A 17,253-nucleotide genomic window follows, 5' to 3' on the forward strand; every position below is an offset into this window, starting at 1 on the left:
TTTGGAATAATCTTTTTTTTTTTTTTTGAGACGGAGTCTTGCTCTGTCGCCCAGGCTGGAGTGCAGTGACGCAATCTCGGCTCACTGCAAGCTCCGCCTCCCGGGTTCACGCCATTCTCCTGCCTCAGCCTCCCGAGTAGCTGGGACTACAGGCGCCCACAACCGCGCCCGGCTAATTTTTTGTATTTTTAGTAGAGACGGGGTTTCACCGTGGTCTCGATCTCCTGACCTTGTGATCCGCCCGCCTCGGCCTCCCAAAGTGCTGGGATTACAGGCGTGAGCCACCGCGCCCGGCTGGAATAATCTTAAAAGTTTGAACATGTGTCTTTTATTGTTAAAAATCTGAAAGCAGGATGGAACTTTTGTTCTAGAAGGGCGTTCATCTGATAGGCACAGAAACGTTGGCTCCAAGCCACACAGGTGGCCAGTGACAGTACCAGGCCCAGAATCCGGGCTCCTGGCCCCTAGCTGCAGACCCCTTCTCTGGCCACCAGGCTGCCCTCTGGGGCTTATCTCTCAGGCAGCCGTGTCAGCTCAATGCATGTTGATGTCGTACATTTTTGACAAATCAAATGTTTAGAAGAAGTCACTCTTTTTAGTTAGCCTCTTTCTTCTTCTGAGAGCTCTGGAAGGAACTCCTGCCCAACCCCTCGTTAAAAAGTGTGAAGAAAATATTTTCTAGATTTCTGCCAGAGTAATACAAGAAGAAAAATAAATATAATTAATGGTTGTTCTAACTGTAAGCAGTTTTAAATGATTATTTTAGGAGCTTATCACTTTTAACAGTAAACAAAAGAGGTCAGAAGAAGTACTCGGTATTTAATAACTGGCCAAACACATTTTCCCGAATATTCTTCCAGAAAAAAGTAAGCTATCAATATTTTTGATTTCTAAAGGCCAATTTAATAAATAAATGCATGCCAGAAAAAATACAAAATTACAACTGAAAACCAATAATAATTTAACAGAAAATGCTGTGTTGTACACTTTTTATTGGTATGGATAACTTAATAAAGTAACAAATCTGAAAACACCTTTTGCTTTTGCTGGAAAGAAAGTACTATGTTAGAGAAGAACTAAGAGAAACCAGAAATCATTTGCAAAATGTAGGCATGTGATATGGTCTATGGTAATGCAACAGCCAGAGGTGCTGTTTTATCCATTTGTGTGTGCATGTTTGTACAAGCATCAGAAACCAATGACATAGACCCCAAAAGCAAAGTCACAACAGGCTTACTCTGTGAAACATGCTGGATTACAAGCACAGACTACCCAGGACGCAGAGGCGGTGCAGGCGCAGGTTTGTTGTTTCTTCTGTATGGGGTTTCCTTGCCAGATAGGGGGCTAATCATGCAATAGCTTGAGTTTCTCTGAACGTGATAAACACCCAGGATTACTAGAACCGGAAAGCGTGTGTTCACTGTTTTACAAGACAGCTGAGCGGTGCTACAAAAACAACAGAAAGTTCCTTCACTTTAATCTGGTTATATGCCCAAACCTCTAACCAAGAAATAATGCAGCTACAGGAGCAAATTAAATTACTATAAAACATTCCTTCATCTGTAAAACATTTCTTTTCCCCTCAAATTAAAAATTTAAAATAAAATGTCTTCGTTTTTGATAAGCAGCTCCACCACCAGTCTCTGATATCGTATATCATTCAATGCAGCCATGGCATCTAGTTCTGGAGATCTCATAAGGGTGGGTCCAAAGACGATTCCAAGGTTCTCTGCATTCATAAGATTCTCCTTTTCGTGGAGGGTCACTCTGAAAAATGCAAGTACCAGGAATAAATGACTTTGTGTAAGCCATATGTTCTTCATTGTGCTTGAACACTAAAACAACAAGATTCACAATAAAAGTTTGCATCTACTTATCAACAGGTTATTTCTCTAATATCAAAGTACTGACTTTCCCTAAAGTAAACGATGTTAAGAGATAATTTAAACTTGTGGTGATCACTGAGGCTCAAGCCTGTGTTAATGTGCTGGACTGTATGGATTCAGTTCTATCTATGGATCCTCCTGCCACAGCCCACAGCCCACAGCCCACAGCCTATAGTTCTAAACCTACATTTGCAAATAGCTGAGAAGGAACTGGGTCACCTTGATTTAATCCACCCACTCTCCCTTCACTCTGGCTGTCTTTGCTATAGAGTAGTTTTACAAGTAGACAGTTGAATAAGTGTCTAGGGAGAGAACAGCAGCGACAGTAATAAGCAATGGCTATGGGTAGGCAGCATCGTCAGGGAGGGTATGTGTTTATATGCTTTTTACCACTGCACAGTAGCACAGAGAATATCATTTGAGAGTTAGTCCTTTGTTTTAGCGTGGAACACTTAATTACATCCCAATAGGAAGCAAACCTGAATTTATAAGTGAAGTTGTAAGCACATTAAACAAAGGTTTTAAATGAGAGGAAAAATTTAAACATTCATGAGTGACTAAAATATCATTTTTGTATAACTCATGCCTTTGGCCACAAATGTATTTTTGTTTCTGATTGGTTTTAAATTTTGAAAACCTAAAACTACCAAAACTTGGTCATATAATCTGGAAACCTTTGCTTCAACTGATAGAGACCAAGGGTGACCGAGTAAGGGAGTAAACTGCATGACTATCAATCGCCTGAAAACATCAAACCACAACTAACTGAAATACTTTTTCTTTCCTCCCTTTATCCCTTACTTCTTTACTGTACCACTTTTTACATCAGTTTGCAGTATTGGCAACATTAATTCAATAATCAAAAAATCCCATCACCAAGTTTGAAGTGCTTTTTTTGGAGCAATAAGACAGGAAAAGTGAGCTGCCTTGCAAGTTCTAAGTTGCTTTCTTCTTGCTTTATTATGCAAAGGTCTCTGCAGCCACAACTCTCTCCACAAAAATTAGTGCACGTCCTTGGCAGAATATTGGTATTTCTAGCATATCTGCAAACATATACTGAAACTGCAAATCCATTTATAACATAATCAAGTCTGTACTCAGCATTGTAGTGTAAAATATTTTTAGCATTCCTTCTCAACTAGTACAATTTCGCAAAAGACAATATAGCTATGCATTTATTCATTCAATAGATCATTTGTCCTTTCTTTCACCCTTCATTTCATTTTGTCCTTAAAATTTGGATGCAATACAAGTATAAGACTCAAAGTCTGTAACTTGCCTCTTTAGATGTGCCATGAGGTACCGGAGGGTTTCGCAGTGAGCAGGTGGCAGTAGTTTCAGTGCTTCATGAAGGGTTTCCAATTGCTCATCAGGATCCATAATTTCTAAAATGGCAAGTTGAATACCAAGAAGAAAAGCATTAACACAAAATTGATACAAATGGTTCACTGAATTCTATTCTTGTGATAATCCTCTGAAACTGGTAAGAAATGCTTTCTTATAATTCCTTGTCCAACAGCTTCGGAAATTATTTTTAAGGTTCAAGTCCAGATTTCCAAAGGCTCTTAGTTTCAATGTGGCAACACTATTTACTTGGACTTTTGGGGATGGAGGGAAAATCTAATTTTGTCACTTGAGTGTCTTGGAGTCTGACAACTTCAGAAATTGGACATTGAATACAGGATGTAACTACAAAAAATTCAGACATGTCGACACAGATAAAAACTTATACATGCAAATGAAGTAACCTTAGAATAATACGGGATGGTACACTGCTTAAAATATCCATTTTCAGAAATGGTATACTAACCATGTCACTCCATTACCCACTCTGACCCCAGGAAAGTTTTATTGATATTCATACTTTTTTCTTTTTAAACCAAAACATGTACCATCCAACATTTACTTGCTTTATTCATTATGTTTAATTTTAAATTACTTTGTATAGAAAAATCAAATCTACCTTCAAAATGCAAAATTTTCTATGACTCAGACATTCAGAAGAATGCACGGCAGACTTTGAAGGCACTTCCAAGTGTTTTGCCTGATGGCGGGAGCCCTGAAATAAATGTGACTCTTCCAAAGGTGTAAATTTTGAAGGGAACCATCTACATTTGAATGTTTTAGTTCCAAATGAACAAAACCCCAGCACATTCCTTTGAGGTCAGACTGCATTCAATTCATTAGTCATCTATATAACTGAAAACAACATATTTGGAATTCTGTAATCTCAAAAAAAGAGCACCACAGTACATTCCTGCTTCTACTCAAATGTCAAAGGATGGGGTGCTTTTAAAAGTTGGGTTAGGCCGGGTGCGGTGGCTCACGCCTGTAATCCCAGCACTTCGGGAGGCTGAGGCGGGTGGATCATGAGGTCAGGAGTTCGAGATCAGCCTGGCCAACATGGTGAAACCCCATCTCTACTAAAAATTAGACAGGTGTGGTGGTGGGTGCCTGTAATCCCAGCTACTCGGGAGGCTGAGGCAGGAGAATTACTTGAACCTGGGAGGCAGAGGTTGCAGTGAGCTGAGATTGTGCCACTGCACTCTAAGACTGGGTGACACAGCAAGACTCCATCTGGTGGGGGAAAAAAAATTGGGTTTCAAGGTAATTTCAATGAGACTACATGCTGCTGAGTCCTAATCAGGATGGCGGCCTTGAAATGCTATGAAGACTACATCTGACCAGAATGCAACATCCAAGACACAAGACCAAAAATCCTAGTGTTTCCAACTTATAAAACAAACCAACTCAATGGTAATGAATTGAAGTCAGGTAAAAATTGGTGTAAGATGAATGTGAAAATTTCCTAGCATTGGTAAAGCAGATGTGATAAATTTCAGAAACTGAACAATGACTGAAGCTTTTTAATTCAAACAAATTTTGACCATTTTACAATCTCTACCCAAAATTTCCTCATAGTTCCTGGCTCATTTCTTTGAATGAAGAATGGATTTGCTTTTTGCCATGATAAATGATGTATGGTCTCTGAACTTCGGGGCCTTTAAAAAGTGCCAATTTATAACAGTGGTGCCAGCTCAGATACTGAAATGTAATCATCGAATTTCTAGAATAAAAGAATACTCCACTTACTATAGCAATCACTAGTTAGGGTTTTTGTTTGTTTTTTGAGACAGCTCTGTCACCCCAGCTGCAGTGCAGTGGCATGATGATGGTTCACTGCAGCCTTGACTTCCTGGGCTCAAGTGATCCTCCTGCCTCAGCCTTCCAAGTAGCTGGGACTGTAGGTGTTGCCACCACCATGTCCAGCTAAATGTTACTCTTTTTTTTTTGGAGACGAGGTCTCACTATGTTGCCCAGGTTGGTCTCAAACTCCTGGGCTCAAGTGATCTCAGCCTCTCAAAGTGCTGGGATTACAGGTATAAACCACTGCACCCAGCTCTAGTTTTTACTATAAGATAAATTAATTTGAAACTACACAAATCTGGAAATTAAAGAATAACCGTTTCCTTTTAATTTCCACAGTCAATCTCTGTAGGGAGAACTGTGAGACAGTGTTACCGGGCGAGCAAAAAAAAATCTGTGCATGGCGAGTTTACTTGCTACTGAGGGTGACTGACAATAAACCATGAATATGACATATTATAGTTACACGATTGGAATGAGGCAAGTGCGATGGGAAATACAGCAGGATAAAAGCATCGGAAGTATTGGGGCGTTGCAATTTTAAGTGGTGTGGTCAGGATAGACCTCAATGGTAATGAGCCATGTGGAGATCTGGAGAAAGAGCGCTGGTGGAGGAGCAGCCATGCAGCGATCCTGAGGGGAGAGGATGCCTATAATGTCTGAGGAAAAGCGGGGAGCCAATTGTGGCTGCCAGTTGAGTGAAGAGGGGGATATTAGCAGGTATGGTCAGAAGGGCAACAGGGCACTTGATCATGTCAAGCAATGCAGGCTATTTTAAGGATTTAGCATTTACTAAGATAAATGGGAAGGTTAGCAACAAAGAAAGGTCATGATCTGACATGTATTTTTCAGTTATCTGTACTCTGGCTGGCCAATGGAAAACAGACTGGAAGGCAAAGAATAAAAGCAGAAAGACCATTCCAGTAATTATTAAAAACATCCAGGTGAAGAATGACAGTAGCTTGGACCAGCGGGTATCAGTGAAGGTGATAAGAATTTGTTGGATTCTGGGTATATTTTGAAGGTGGAGTTCATTGGATTCCTGACGAAGGATGTATGAGAAACAGAAGAATCATGAATGATCCGAGTTTTTGGCTTTGGCAGCTGCGAGGACGAGGCCTCTGTTAACTGAGATCGGAAAGACTGTGGGTGGAGGAGGTTTGGTGGAGAAAAGTTCCATTTGAGATGTTTGTCAGGCATTCAAATGAACATGCTGACTGTGGATTAATCTGGTGTTCAGGGAGAGGACATTTACATCTCCAGGCTGGAGATATACATTTGGAAACAAATGACAAAATGCACTGAATATACTGAGATCAAATTGGCAGACATTCTTCCCTGGAACTCATTTCTCCTTTTCTTCCACTTACTAAAGTATTACCCATTACCATTTTTTAGAGAACACAACTCTTTAGCCGTAAGAAGCATAATTTAAGAGAGAAATAGACAAAACGGAATGTATTCAGAGATGAATGACCATCAATTGTCAAATATACAAAATACACATGGAAAAGGGTGAGGCCAAGAACACTGCTAATGGGAGGGAGTTATTAAATAAAAATAGGCAGATTTCTGTTGTACACAGAAGGGCTTCATGACTGTTACATCTGTCCACCAGTGAACTGGCTGCCTCTGGAAGCAGTGAGTGAGCTTGCAGGAACTAAATATTTCAAAAAGAATGTTTTATAGAAGAGAGTCTAGCTGCATGACCCCTTAGAATATGTTCAAACTCTAACATCCTACAGTTCTCAATATAAAATAAGTTGACTTATTCAACAAATATTTATTACACCTATTATGTAAGTAAGGGACTATCACAGGTACTGTGGGAAAAGGAACATGAGCGAGAACTCCTCCCTTTAAAAGGGATTCCTGTGAAGTAGGAAGACAAAACGTAATTATAACCTTCCAGCATGAAGGAAGGAGGCAGTAAAGATATCCAATTAGAGGTGATGGGAATCAGAGGAAAAAGACGGTCTGCAGCTGAGAGGTCCAGGGAAGAGCAGATGCCATTAGAGGACAGCCTGGAAGGATCTGGAAAATGTGAACACTGTCGGAGAAGGAAATAAAGACTCTAAGCCCATAAAGATCTAATTAAAAGCTCTTCTACAGTATGTCTAGTTAATTTTACATAGAGAAACTTGAATACAAGAAGATTAAAACTTAGCAAAAGGGGTGGCTCAGTGGCAGGGCTGAGGAAACACTAACAAGTTCTCCTTCCCAGGCTTCTCTTCCAGAAATTTTAAGTTGCTTGGGACCAAGAACCCTGGGTTTTATTTGAGTTGATCTGACTCACTCAAGGTTACACACTGAGACAAGTAGCTTTTCTAAGATGCTCTGGGAACAGAGCTCTCAGAATCCTTGGCCAGAGGAAGATTTCTCCCCTCATTACCATGAGCGCAACTTTGGTAGTGCTGTTTCCATCGTGACCAGGAAGCATCCATAATGCTGGGTTACTGGAGGCTCTGTGAGAAGCACCTGTCTTTTTATCCTAGGGCAGCAATGTCTTAACTGATGGGGAGAGGGAATGAGGAACGGGGGGGTTAGTGAACCCAGATTTCAGGTGGGTTTATCATGGAGTTTCCAGGGGCTTTGGAAGAACTTCCAGCTGTAGCATGGGATGATCTGGCCTTCTCCACCCTTGCTTTCCTTTTTTCATTTCCTGCGGTCACTCCCTTCCAGCTTTAAAGTTGCAGGTTCCTCCAAGAAGGCAGCAAAAGCAGAGCTCAAACAGCTTTTGTAGAAGAAAAGTTTAATGTAAATTCTGTTTTTTTTTTTTTTTGTTGTTGGCAAAGGATGCTAATAAACGCCAGAGACATTTTTAGGAGCTGAGAGAGAAAAAAATTTTGGAGACTTTATCTGCATTAGGAAGGATCATTTAACCCTGTCTCTCATTTGAAAGGGGTTCTTTCCTTCCTTCCTTCCCTTGTGTAAGTCTCATTCCCTGTTCTATCAAGTGAGCCAGGCAGTGTGACAGAGTGGGTTAAGCAAGGGCTCTGACCTTGGAAATGTGTGTGAATGCCAGTGCCACCTCCCCTAGTGAGCAATGTGACCTTACACAATTTACTGATACTCCATCACATCTCCTCCTTTCTAAAATTACATCATGGATGTAAAGTGCTCGTCTATGGCACCTCGTCTATGCTCTATAAATGTTAATTTCTCTCATCTTTCTTATCTGCCTTTTAAGAGAATGGCTGTATCTGCACATCTAAAGAAAGAAACTTACTCTACTGCCAGAAGAGAGTGTACAAGGACACAATGTTCCACAAACAAGATATTGCTATCAAACATGTACAACAAACATTTATATTATATATCAATATTATGCCAGGGTTTTTGGTGTCACATAAATCAAGACATCCAAATAGCTGAAATTATAAGGAGAAATTTCTACCTTGATTTCCAAAAGTTTCTTTCTTATGATGTGGTTTCCAGAGTTCTCTGAGAGGTGAGATAAGGGGTGCTAATTTTGGACGGGAAGGCTGTTTCAGAAACAAACTCCGCAGTGATGACAAATGATTTGGAAGGACAATAAAAAGAGATTTTTTTCAGCAGCTAAGGTGGGTGTGAGGAAAGGAGAGGTCATTTGGAATTGTGGGGGCAAAGGCCTCAAAATCCAAGAGGAAGCTTGGCTTTTACTTCTTCCTAGATATGGCGGTATGTGGAGTTCAGAACCTGGGTTTGCATCACTGCTTTGTCCTCTGCTGATCGTGTGCCCTGGAGTTAGGCATACAGCCAAGCTTCAGTTTTACTTCCAAGCAACAACAGAGTGGGAACTCACCCACTTTCAGTGGGATCAGAGTCCTGGGGATCACAGCACACCGTGGACCGCGCAGCTTTTCACAGGCTCTGTGTGTGTGTGTGTGTGTGTTGCTTTCTAGATGAGTGGCAAAGAGACTTACCCGTCTGGAGAGGAAATGTCTGCCCCATGAGACAAGGATGTGTGAGATCCCTCATACAAATTTTCATGATCAGCCCTGAGTCCATAAGAGACCTAGAATTTGTCATGCTTTCTAACCTAATGCTTTGAAAGAATTCAGTGTAATTCTCATGGCTGTTCTCTACATGGGAGCTTGAGCTGACCCACAAGAAATCAGGGCTTCATGGAACTAACCACAAAAATCCTCCATAAAAGCCCTGAAAGGGAAACTAAAATTTAGAACAAAGAAAGACTGTACTTCATGAAATTCCCAAGTCAAAAAGCAAATTAGTGTTACTAAGGAAGTGATGTTATCATTTAAAGATGAAGACAACATATGGTTTTAAAGAGAGAAAAGCAAAGTGACAGAAATAGCCTATCTTTTCCAAAAAAACTGGTAATGCTAATACTTAAAACCATTAAGAACTCCCTTCTTTAAAAAATGAAGTGTGAATTACAGGTACGATTTTTACAGCATAAACTTTGACAAATAAACCTTTGCTTTTTCTCATTTTCATTTCAACTAGAATTTAAAAAAACTTCTTGATATAAAATAGTGCTTTTCAAAGTATGATCTGTGGGCCAGTGCCAGTTTGCTGTTAATAGTCTGCATTAACTTATATGAGTACAGAAACTGAGAATAAGAATTTAGAAACATATAGCAATCTGACAGAAATCTTATGCTTGCTGAATTTAATAAAAGATAGTTGGGTTTTTGTTTGTTTTTATTTATTGAGACAGAGTTTTGCTCTTGTTGCCCAGTCTGGAGTGCAGTGGTGCAATCTCGGCTCACCGCAACCTCCGCCCCAGGTTCAAGCAATTCTCCTGCCTCCACCTCCTGCGTAGCTGGGATTACAGGCATGCGCCACCACACCTAGCTAATTTTTTGTATTTTTAGTAGAGATGGGGTTTCACCGTGTTGGCCAGGCTGGTCTTGAACTCCTGACTTCAGGTGATCTGCCTGCCTCGGCCTCCCAAAGTGCTGGGATTACAGGCATTAGCCACCACCGGCCTGGTTTTGTTTTTTTAATTTTACTTTTCCAGTTATTCATTTTTATTTTATTTTACAAAAGCATTGGCCTACGTCTAAAGAGCACTGGTATAAGCCTTATTTTGGAAAATGAGGTTTACCACATTACAAAGAAGCTTCTCATGGTATTAAGTTATAAAATAATCTACGTTACAGAACAATGCAAAATTCTTGTGAGTATATTAACCATAGAGAGAGGCAAAGGGGAAATATTTCAAAAATGCATTCAAGTTAACCAGAAAACCAGGAAGAGTGATTACCAAGAGGAGGTTGTCAGGTTATTTGAAATACATGCATTCATACTTACTGGCAGATTCTATAAACTTAGGGTAGGCATCATATGTAATGAGTGGAATTGGCAAATCCCTGAAGTACAGTTTAAGTGCACCAGTGATAATGTTGATATCTTCATACATGTTCACAGAAATATCTGCCTTCTCACCATCTTTTAAGGATGTTGAAAGAAACAAAAATAAATATCTGGATTCACAGCACTGTTTTAATGAAAGACATATCTGTATATAAATCAGATTTTAAAGATTAGCAATGCTTCAGTTTTTAACATAAAGTTTAGTGTGCTACATGTCACATATTAATGATTAATTTTCTGTGAAAGAGCCTCTTCTGATCTCCAGCATGCCTCACCTGCCCTACCAGACAGGTTAAGCTCCCCAGTTACTAATATTTTCCTTTATAGCCCTTATTAAAATAAAATCAATAGCTACTGTGTGATTATTATTTAAAGTGAGCCCTCCATGAGTGCAAGGACCAAGCGTACATGGTTAACCATCGTATCTAAAGTAAAGAACATGGTGCCTGGCATATAGTAGCTGCTTAATATTTTTGAGTTAACGAATCAATGGAAAATAGATTTAGACAAGCTAGGAGCCTAAAAGAGTAACATGCCGGGGCTTCCTATGTATGTTGTTATTAAACTGGTTCTTTTAAAACCTGCTTTTTAGTAAGTATACACAAATACACAAATACATTCTTCCACCTGTATTATCTATTTACTTATTTTCTGTTTTGAAATAATGCAAACAAATCCTGGAATCTGATATCTACGTACTACATTCTAAGTAGGGCTATACCATATCAGCACAGTCTATAATATCTGTTTCCTGATTGTTTCTTTACTTTCTGCTCTTGCCTCCACCAGACTGGGGCTCTTCTGGGGTAAAGCTCATGAGATTTTATTTGCTTTGACCATGGATCTCTCACTGTACACATAAGTATCTGTGATTCCACCAAAGGACAAAATGTAGCAGAGGTATAATGGCAGCTGCTGATGTCAGAGTAGTCAGCTTTCCATTCAGTGACTAAGCTGGGGAAGATTTTCCCAAACTTGCCTTTTTACCTTGGCTCTTAAATGAGTTCATTCCAGCATCCTAAGGATATTGTCTTCTTTCTTGGATCTCATTACTTGAGGTTTATGTCTCTCAGAAGTGATCATCCTTAATTATTCCAAATTATTTTGCTCTGTTTATTTGATATCCTATTCCTTTGAACATGCATGGAATTGGGCAGTATTTATATACAGAACTGATTTTAATGATCTGAGTCACTGGCTTCCTGTAACTCTTGTTAAAATCCTTTGCATCATTCCTACAGATCTTGCAGATGAGTGCTGGTACACTCATCTGCAAGATCTGGCCTTGGGAGGCCAAAGACTGGCCCCCAGCAGTGTGGCTACAGGGAGCCAAGGTGAGCTCTCCATGAATTTTAAAATCTGTTACTGGTGTTTTCAGGTCACAAAATGGTTGTCTTATATTTTCAATAGAGGAAACTGTGCCATTTCTTTGTTCTCTGGGGTCCATAGGAACATTCAATTTCTTTGTCAGTGTGAATTTAGTTTTGAGACTCGTAGCCAGAGGCTGGGAATGGACATGCTCAGCTGTAGAGCTTCCAGAGTAAAGAGATGCTTCCTCCCGTTCAACCTGTCAGGGATTCAGGACTGCTCTTCCTGATGCTTATTCGGAGTGAATACACCATTACTTCACCTCCCTTTCTTTGCTCTTAATCACGTACTTGGGCTGGCCTTGTTTCCCTCAGGTTGGTAATGAATATTTAATTATTTTTGCTTTCTGCCTCTGTTGCTTACAGGAGGTCTGTGAAAGGGAGAGGTTTCTGTGATAGAACTGGAATACGTACTTGCAAAGGAAAGTGGTTCTTTAAAAGATCACTAACTCTTACTCCTTTACTTCCTGTATTCAAGGCTACAGGTCTTCTTTGGAACCACCTTGTTCTAGTCCTTAAAGCAAAGACAAATTGGAGAACCATGGAAGCAAATCTTAATTTAAATGTTAGCTAAGAAAATTAAGCTCCACTGAGCTTTTCTTTGACTAGGCCCCTTCTCCTACAGTGGCGGATGGGAGCCCCATGGAAGGCCACTAAAGCTGCTTTCAGCTTTCTGGCCCCAACACACGAGTCCAGGCTTGGGTCTCAGCTCATCGAAGATGGTGATGAAGATGCCAGGGGGGCATGGATGACAGGCAGGGTGAGGTGGGTTAACTCAAGCCTAAGAAGCCTGAGATCTGTAATGGTATAGATCCTACTCTTTATTCTATGGTTTTTGGCGAATGTAATTGCTCTCTATTTTGGTGAACATGGACCAGCCTTGGATACTCAAATATTGGTAACATAGTTTTATTTTATACTTCTTTTGCATTCTGAAATTTGACTGTTTAATAATTACAACTCACAAAAAAGAAAAAATTATAAGCTAAGTTTTAAAATTTGGTATAATAATCATCGATGATTTAGAAAAAATAATGCAAAAAATACCTCATAAAAAATCTGGCAAAGAGTATTATTGTCTTAAGTTATGGAACATTGTGAAAAACATACCTCTGTCGAAAGCCATCTTGACATCTTCAATTAGGTCACTAAATCCTGATACTCGGTATAGTCCTTCAGAATTAAGACCTGACAAATAAAACTAGTTAGTTTCTCTGAATTATGTCTTTTCTTCAGATTTTAACTTTTCACACTTTAAGCTGGGAGGTAATGTGTCAGAAGAAATAAAATATACATGTTTAGAAATCTTTTCACACTCTTCTCCCAAAATAAAATGATTTCACACACAGTTCTTTAACTCTTACCTATTGTCACCTGAATATCATCTGGCTCATCATTTGGTCTAATTAAGTCAAATATATTAAGTCTTAAGGGAAATAATTCATCACCCCAATTACATCATAAATTCTTTTACATAACAGAAGACTAAGATAAAATATAGGCCTGTTTTTCCCAAGTGGGAAAGAATAATTAGGATGCAGCTCTGTTTTTGGCTTTAGATAGTTTCAGTAGAGCATTTACACTTTTGCTTCTTGAACCAAAGAAAAATATAAAAACTGAAAAATGAATTTGTCTTTGTCAACTTTTGCAGACTGGAAGCATCATCTATAAATATATGTTTATATAAGCATATTTGCTATACTTGGTTAAATGTACCTTGAAATCAAGCTATTTAATTACTTGTTAAATTAATTCATTTCAGTCTTTGAGATCATTTGACATATGAAACCATTCCCCTCCAAATTACAGAAGACAACCGTATTGTGCAATGAGGTACCCAAAAGGCATCAGGACTGGTACTGGTAGTGAAAGGAGACCACTGCAATCCACACTGCAAATGCCTCACCTCTAGACTCAATCTCTCTGATGCACATGTCTACTACCATTGGCCGCTTAGTGGTGTGTGCTTTCACGAGCGTTGTAAGGTCACAGCTGTACACCTTTTTGACATGCTTCAAGTCTGGTTTACAGTCATTTGGGACCATCTTGGAACACTGCTTATGAACATTCAAACCACAATCTAAGAAAAGAATAAAGAAAGGAAACATTCAATATTATTTTCAGAGTTTTGAGCATTCTGGAGTGTTAATTTGAGCAAAAGGCACTCCAGCTTGAATTAGGTTTTAAAGTGGACTAGACTCCAGCAGTTCCTTCTGGGTGGGAAAACAATATTCTCATCTTTTCTCTTGGAACGATTTGGTTATAAGCCAGGAGACCAGAATTCTTGCTCATGCTTCATCATTTAATTGCTATATGATCTCAGGAGAATACAATGAAAAATCAAAATTAGTAAGTGTTTAATTCAAAGTCCACAAAATATGTCAAATAGCCAATAAAAAATTAACCCATTTCTTTAAAGTTACATAAAAAGTTTATTTAATGTGGGGTATAATTGTATTCTAAGTATATGTGATATATAGTGGAATTGGACCTCCAAAAGTAGGAGTATCCAGGGCCCTCTTAAAATGGTGCTGCTCAGGTTTATATCTATCCGTAATCCTCTCTATATATATGATAACTAATATATAAATTCCTCTAGTAGCTGGAAATAGCTGTAACTATTATTTATTGCTATACTATTACCAGCTAACATTTATTGAGGGCTTACTAGTGCCAGGCACTATTCTAAGTGCTTTACATTTATTATTTCACTTAAACTCACAAAGCTCTATGAAACAGGTACTTTTTTCCCTCATATTATACCTGAGAAAACCAAGCACACAAGTAATAAGTAATTTACCCAAGGCCATGCATTTAGTACACAGTGCAGCAGAACTCAAGCCTATGGATGATTCTAGAGTCCACATTTTAAAAATGTTTACTGTTTAATTACAAAGGATATAGCTGAAAAGATGTACAGAATGAGGAATGGGGAAAGGAACGTGGTGGTTCCAGCCCTCCCTGGGTGCATCACCCTCTAGGAACCACCGCATGTTCAGCTATCTGGAAGCCCCTAGAGTCAGTCTACAATTTTAACACCTAGACACATACTGCCTCTACTGAAGTTACTCTTTTGCTTTGTAATTTTACTTAGTTATAACTCCTAAGATGCCAGAAACCAAACATTTTCTAGTTAATATTGTATAACTCCTAAGATGCCAGAAACCAAACATTTTCTAGTTAATAAAGATTATTAAAAATAATCTTTATTTTTCAACAAGAAAAGCACAAAGACATTTTAGATGGGGTAGAGAGGAATACAAATATTTTGTTAAATTAGACTGCAGAGTGAGAAACCATACCTAAATAATTCAACTAAAATAAATGTCATTTTTATGTTTTAAAAGACCATAACCTATTTGTTTTTAAGTTCATAAAAACTCGATGTTGACCTCTTGTAAATCCAGTCCAAGTGGCGAATATATGATTTATATCCAGGTCTTAAGGAAGTCAATTTGAAAATTGTACAATGCCATTCAGTTTTGCCTGCTGTTTCTGGCAGAAAAGGGATCCTAATATTCACCTCACAAAATTGTTATGAGAATTAATGAGCCAATGCATTCAGGTGCTTTGAATGTTATAAAATGCTAGACAAATGCTGGTGATCATTATCATGACTTTTGGTAAAAGTTATTAGCTGTGATCTAGTTATATATAGTGGTAACAGTTAACAGAGACAAGGAAAATTAGCCAAAACTTACAAACAATATCATTGTTTCATTAAATGTGTAGACACTGACAACTTGAAGTAAGAACTTAAGGCCTATGGCAACTCTAGGGAAAGAATTCATATGAACTGAACACCTCCAGGTACAAAGAAAGGCTAGGTGTCAAGTGAAGCTGGGTCTCTGCATATGTGTGGAAGATGGCATCACCAGTGCTAATGGTGCCAAAAGTTATCACCCCTAAGGAACGTCAGCTTGTGAATACAGAATGGCTTCCAGAACAAACAGCTCAATCTGCACTATATGAACAAATGACCCAACACTATTCCATATCATTAATGTCCAAATGACTTCAGAACCAAGTCCCAAATTCTTCTTTATCTCTGTATTAGAGAATACATAAGAGATCTGATTCAATCATAAGGCAAACCAACTGTCCACTTAAAAGATCTCCTGTCTCCTGAATATTTTAATGTTTTGGGTAACTTTTATAACTTAGACTTCAGTCTAGAATTTATTAGCTATGTGATTTTGAGTGAGTTGCTCAAATTTTCTGTACCTCAGATATGTAAAATGGGAACAATAATAGTATTTATTAGAGTTCATGTGAGGCTTCAATGTTAATATATGTAAAATGCATACCTGTAGTAAACTGTGTTTACCATAACTATGTTGTTGTTTAGAAAAATGAAATAACACTTTGAGAGGCTTTTTCTATGTAGTACCTCAAGGTTGTCAATCAGCTTAAGGTTAGAAGCTAAGTTGAACTCAAGGCTAAAAATTTCATATTTGTCAGATGTGAAGGCCAGGTCCTAAAAAGGAACTGGATAACTGGGGATACAGATGCTTCCATATCTACACTGTTCTTAATGTATTTCATTTCAATAAAAGGATCCCCAAGTAAGTAATGCATCATTTCTCTCTTGACTGCTTTTGCCATATTTGGGGAGTTTTCAGCTATTAATTTTTTCAAATATTTTTTCAGCCTCTCATTCTTTATCTTCTTTTGGGATTCCAACAATACAAATGCTTAAAAGTTTTGTTATGGTCCCACTGGTCTCTGAGGCTCAGTTCACTTTTTAAAATCTATTTTCTAAGACAAGCATGGTGACTCACACCTATAATTCCAGCACTCTGAAAGGCTGAAGTGGGAGAACTGCTTAAGGCCAGGAGTTTGAGACAAGCCTAGGCAACATAGTGAGACCCTGTCTCTACAAAAATTTTTAAAAATTGGTGATTGTGGTGGTGTGTGCCTGTAGTTCCAGCTACTCAGTGGGCTTTGAGGTAGGAGGATTGCTTGAGCCCAGGTGGTCAAGGCTGCAGTGAGCTATGATCACACCACTGCACCCCCGTCTGGATGACAGAGCGAGACCCTCTCTTAAAAAATAAATAAATAAATAAATAAAAACTACATATTTTCTCTTTGTTGTTTGACTTGGATAATTTCTATTGATCTTCACTTCAAGTTCATCTTCACTCTGTCATGTCTGTTCTGCTACTGAGCCCATAATCCAGTGAGTTCCTTTTAGTTATTATATTTTTCAGTTCTAAAATTTCTATTTGGTTCTTCCTAATATCTATCTCTTTTCTGATATTTCCTTTTTTTTTCATTTGTTTCAAGAGTGTTCATAATTGCTTGTTGGGGCATTTTTTATGACAGCTGCTTTTCTTGTCTGATAGCAACATCAAGATGACACAGATATTGTAGTTATTGGTGTCTGTCAATTGTCCTTTTTTATTTAAGATTTTCCTTGTTATTTCCAGAGTAACTTTTGATGAGTAATTCTGAACTGTATCCTTGATATTTTGAGTATTATTTGACTCTCGTTCCTACTAAATCTTTAAAATTGTAGCCTGTAGTCAATC

The 17,253-nt window shown here is 38.6% G+C and overlaps 1 protein-coding gene across 10 annotated transcripts in view; it reads right to left on the minus strand.

The window, feature by feature from the left end:
* Positions 1 to 880: 880 nt before the first annotated feature.
* CHN1 (chimerin 1) overlaps positions 881 to 17,253 on the minus strand; it is a 199,665-nt gene continuing 183,292 nt past the window's right edge. For 6 of the 10 annotated variants that reach the window (XM_077957229.1, XM_077957223.1, XM_015110400.3 and 3 more), the window contains 5 exons: positions 13,629 to 13,802; positions 12,833 to 12,910; positions 10,293 to 10,430; positions 3,166 to 3,271; positions 881 to 1,767 (listed from right to left, as the gene is read on the minus strand). In XM_077957229.1, the coding sequence (XP_077813355.1) occupies positions 1,596 to 1,767; positions 3,166 to 3,271; positions 10,293 to 10,430; positions 12,833 to 12,910; positions 13,629 to 13,802 (668 nt within the window). In that variant the 3' untranslated portion in view covers positions 881 to 1,595. The remainder of the gene's footprint in view (positions 1,768 to 3,165; positions 3,272 to 10,292; positions 10,431 to 12,832; positions 12,911 to 13,628; positions 13,803 to 17,253) is intronic. The other 4 variants (XM_077957227.1, XM_077957224.1, XM_077957225.1 and 1 more) reach the window with 1 other exon arrangement.

Source organism: Macaca mulatta, chromosome 12, assembly GCF_049350105.2.
Source record: "Macaca mulatta isolate MMU2019108-1 chromosome 12, T2T-MMU8v2.0, whole genome shotgun sequence".
In the NCBI taxonomy this organism is placed as follows: Eukaryota; Metazoa; Chordata; class Mammalia; order Primates; family Cercopithecidae; genus Macaca; species Macaca mulatta.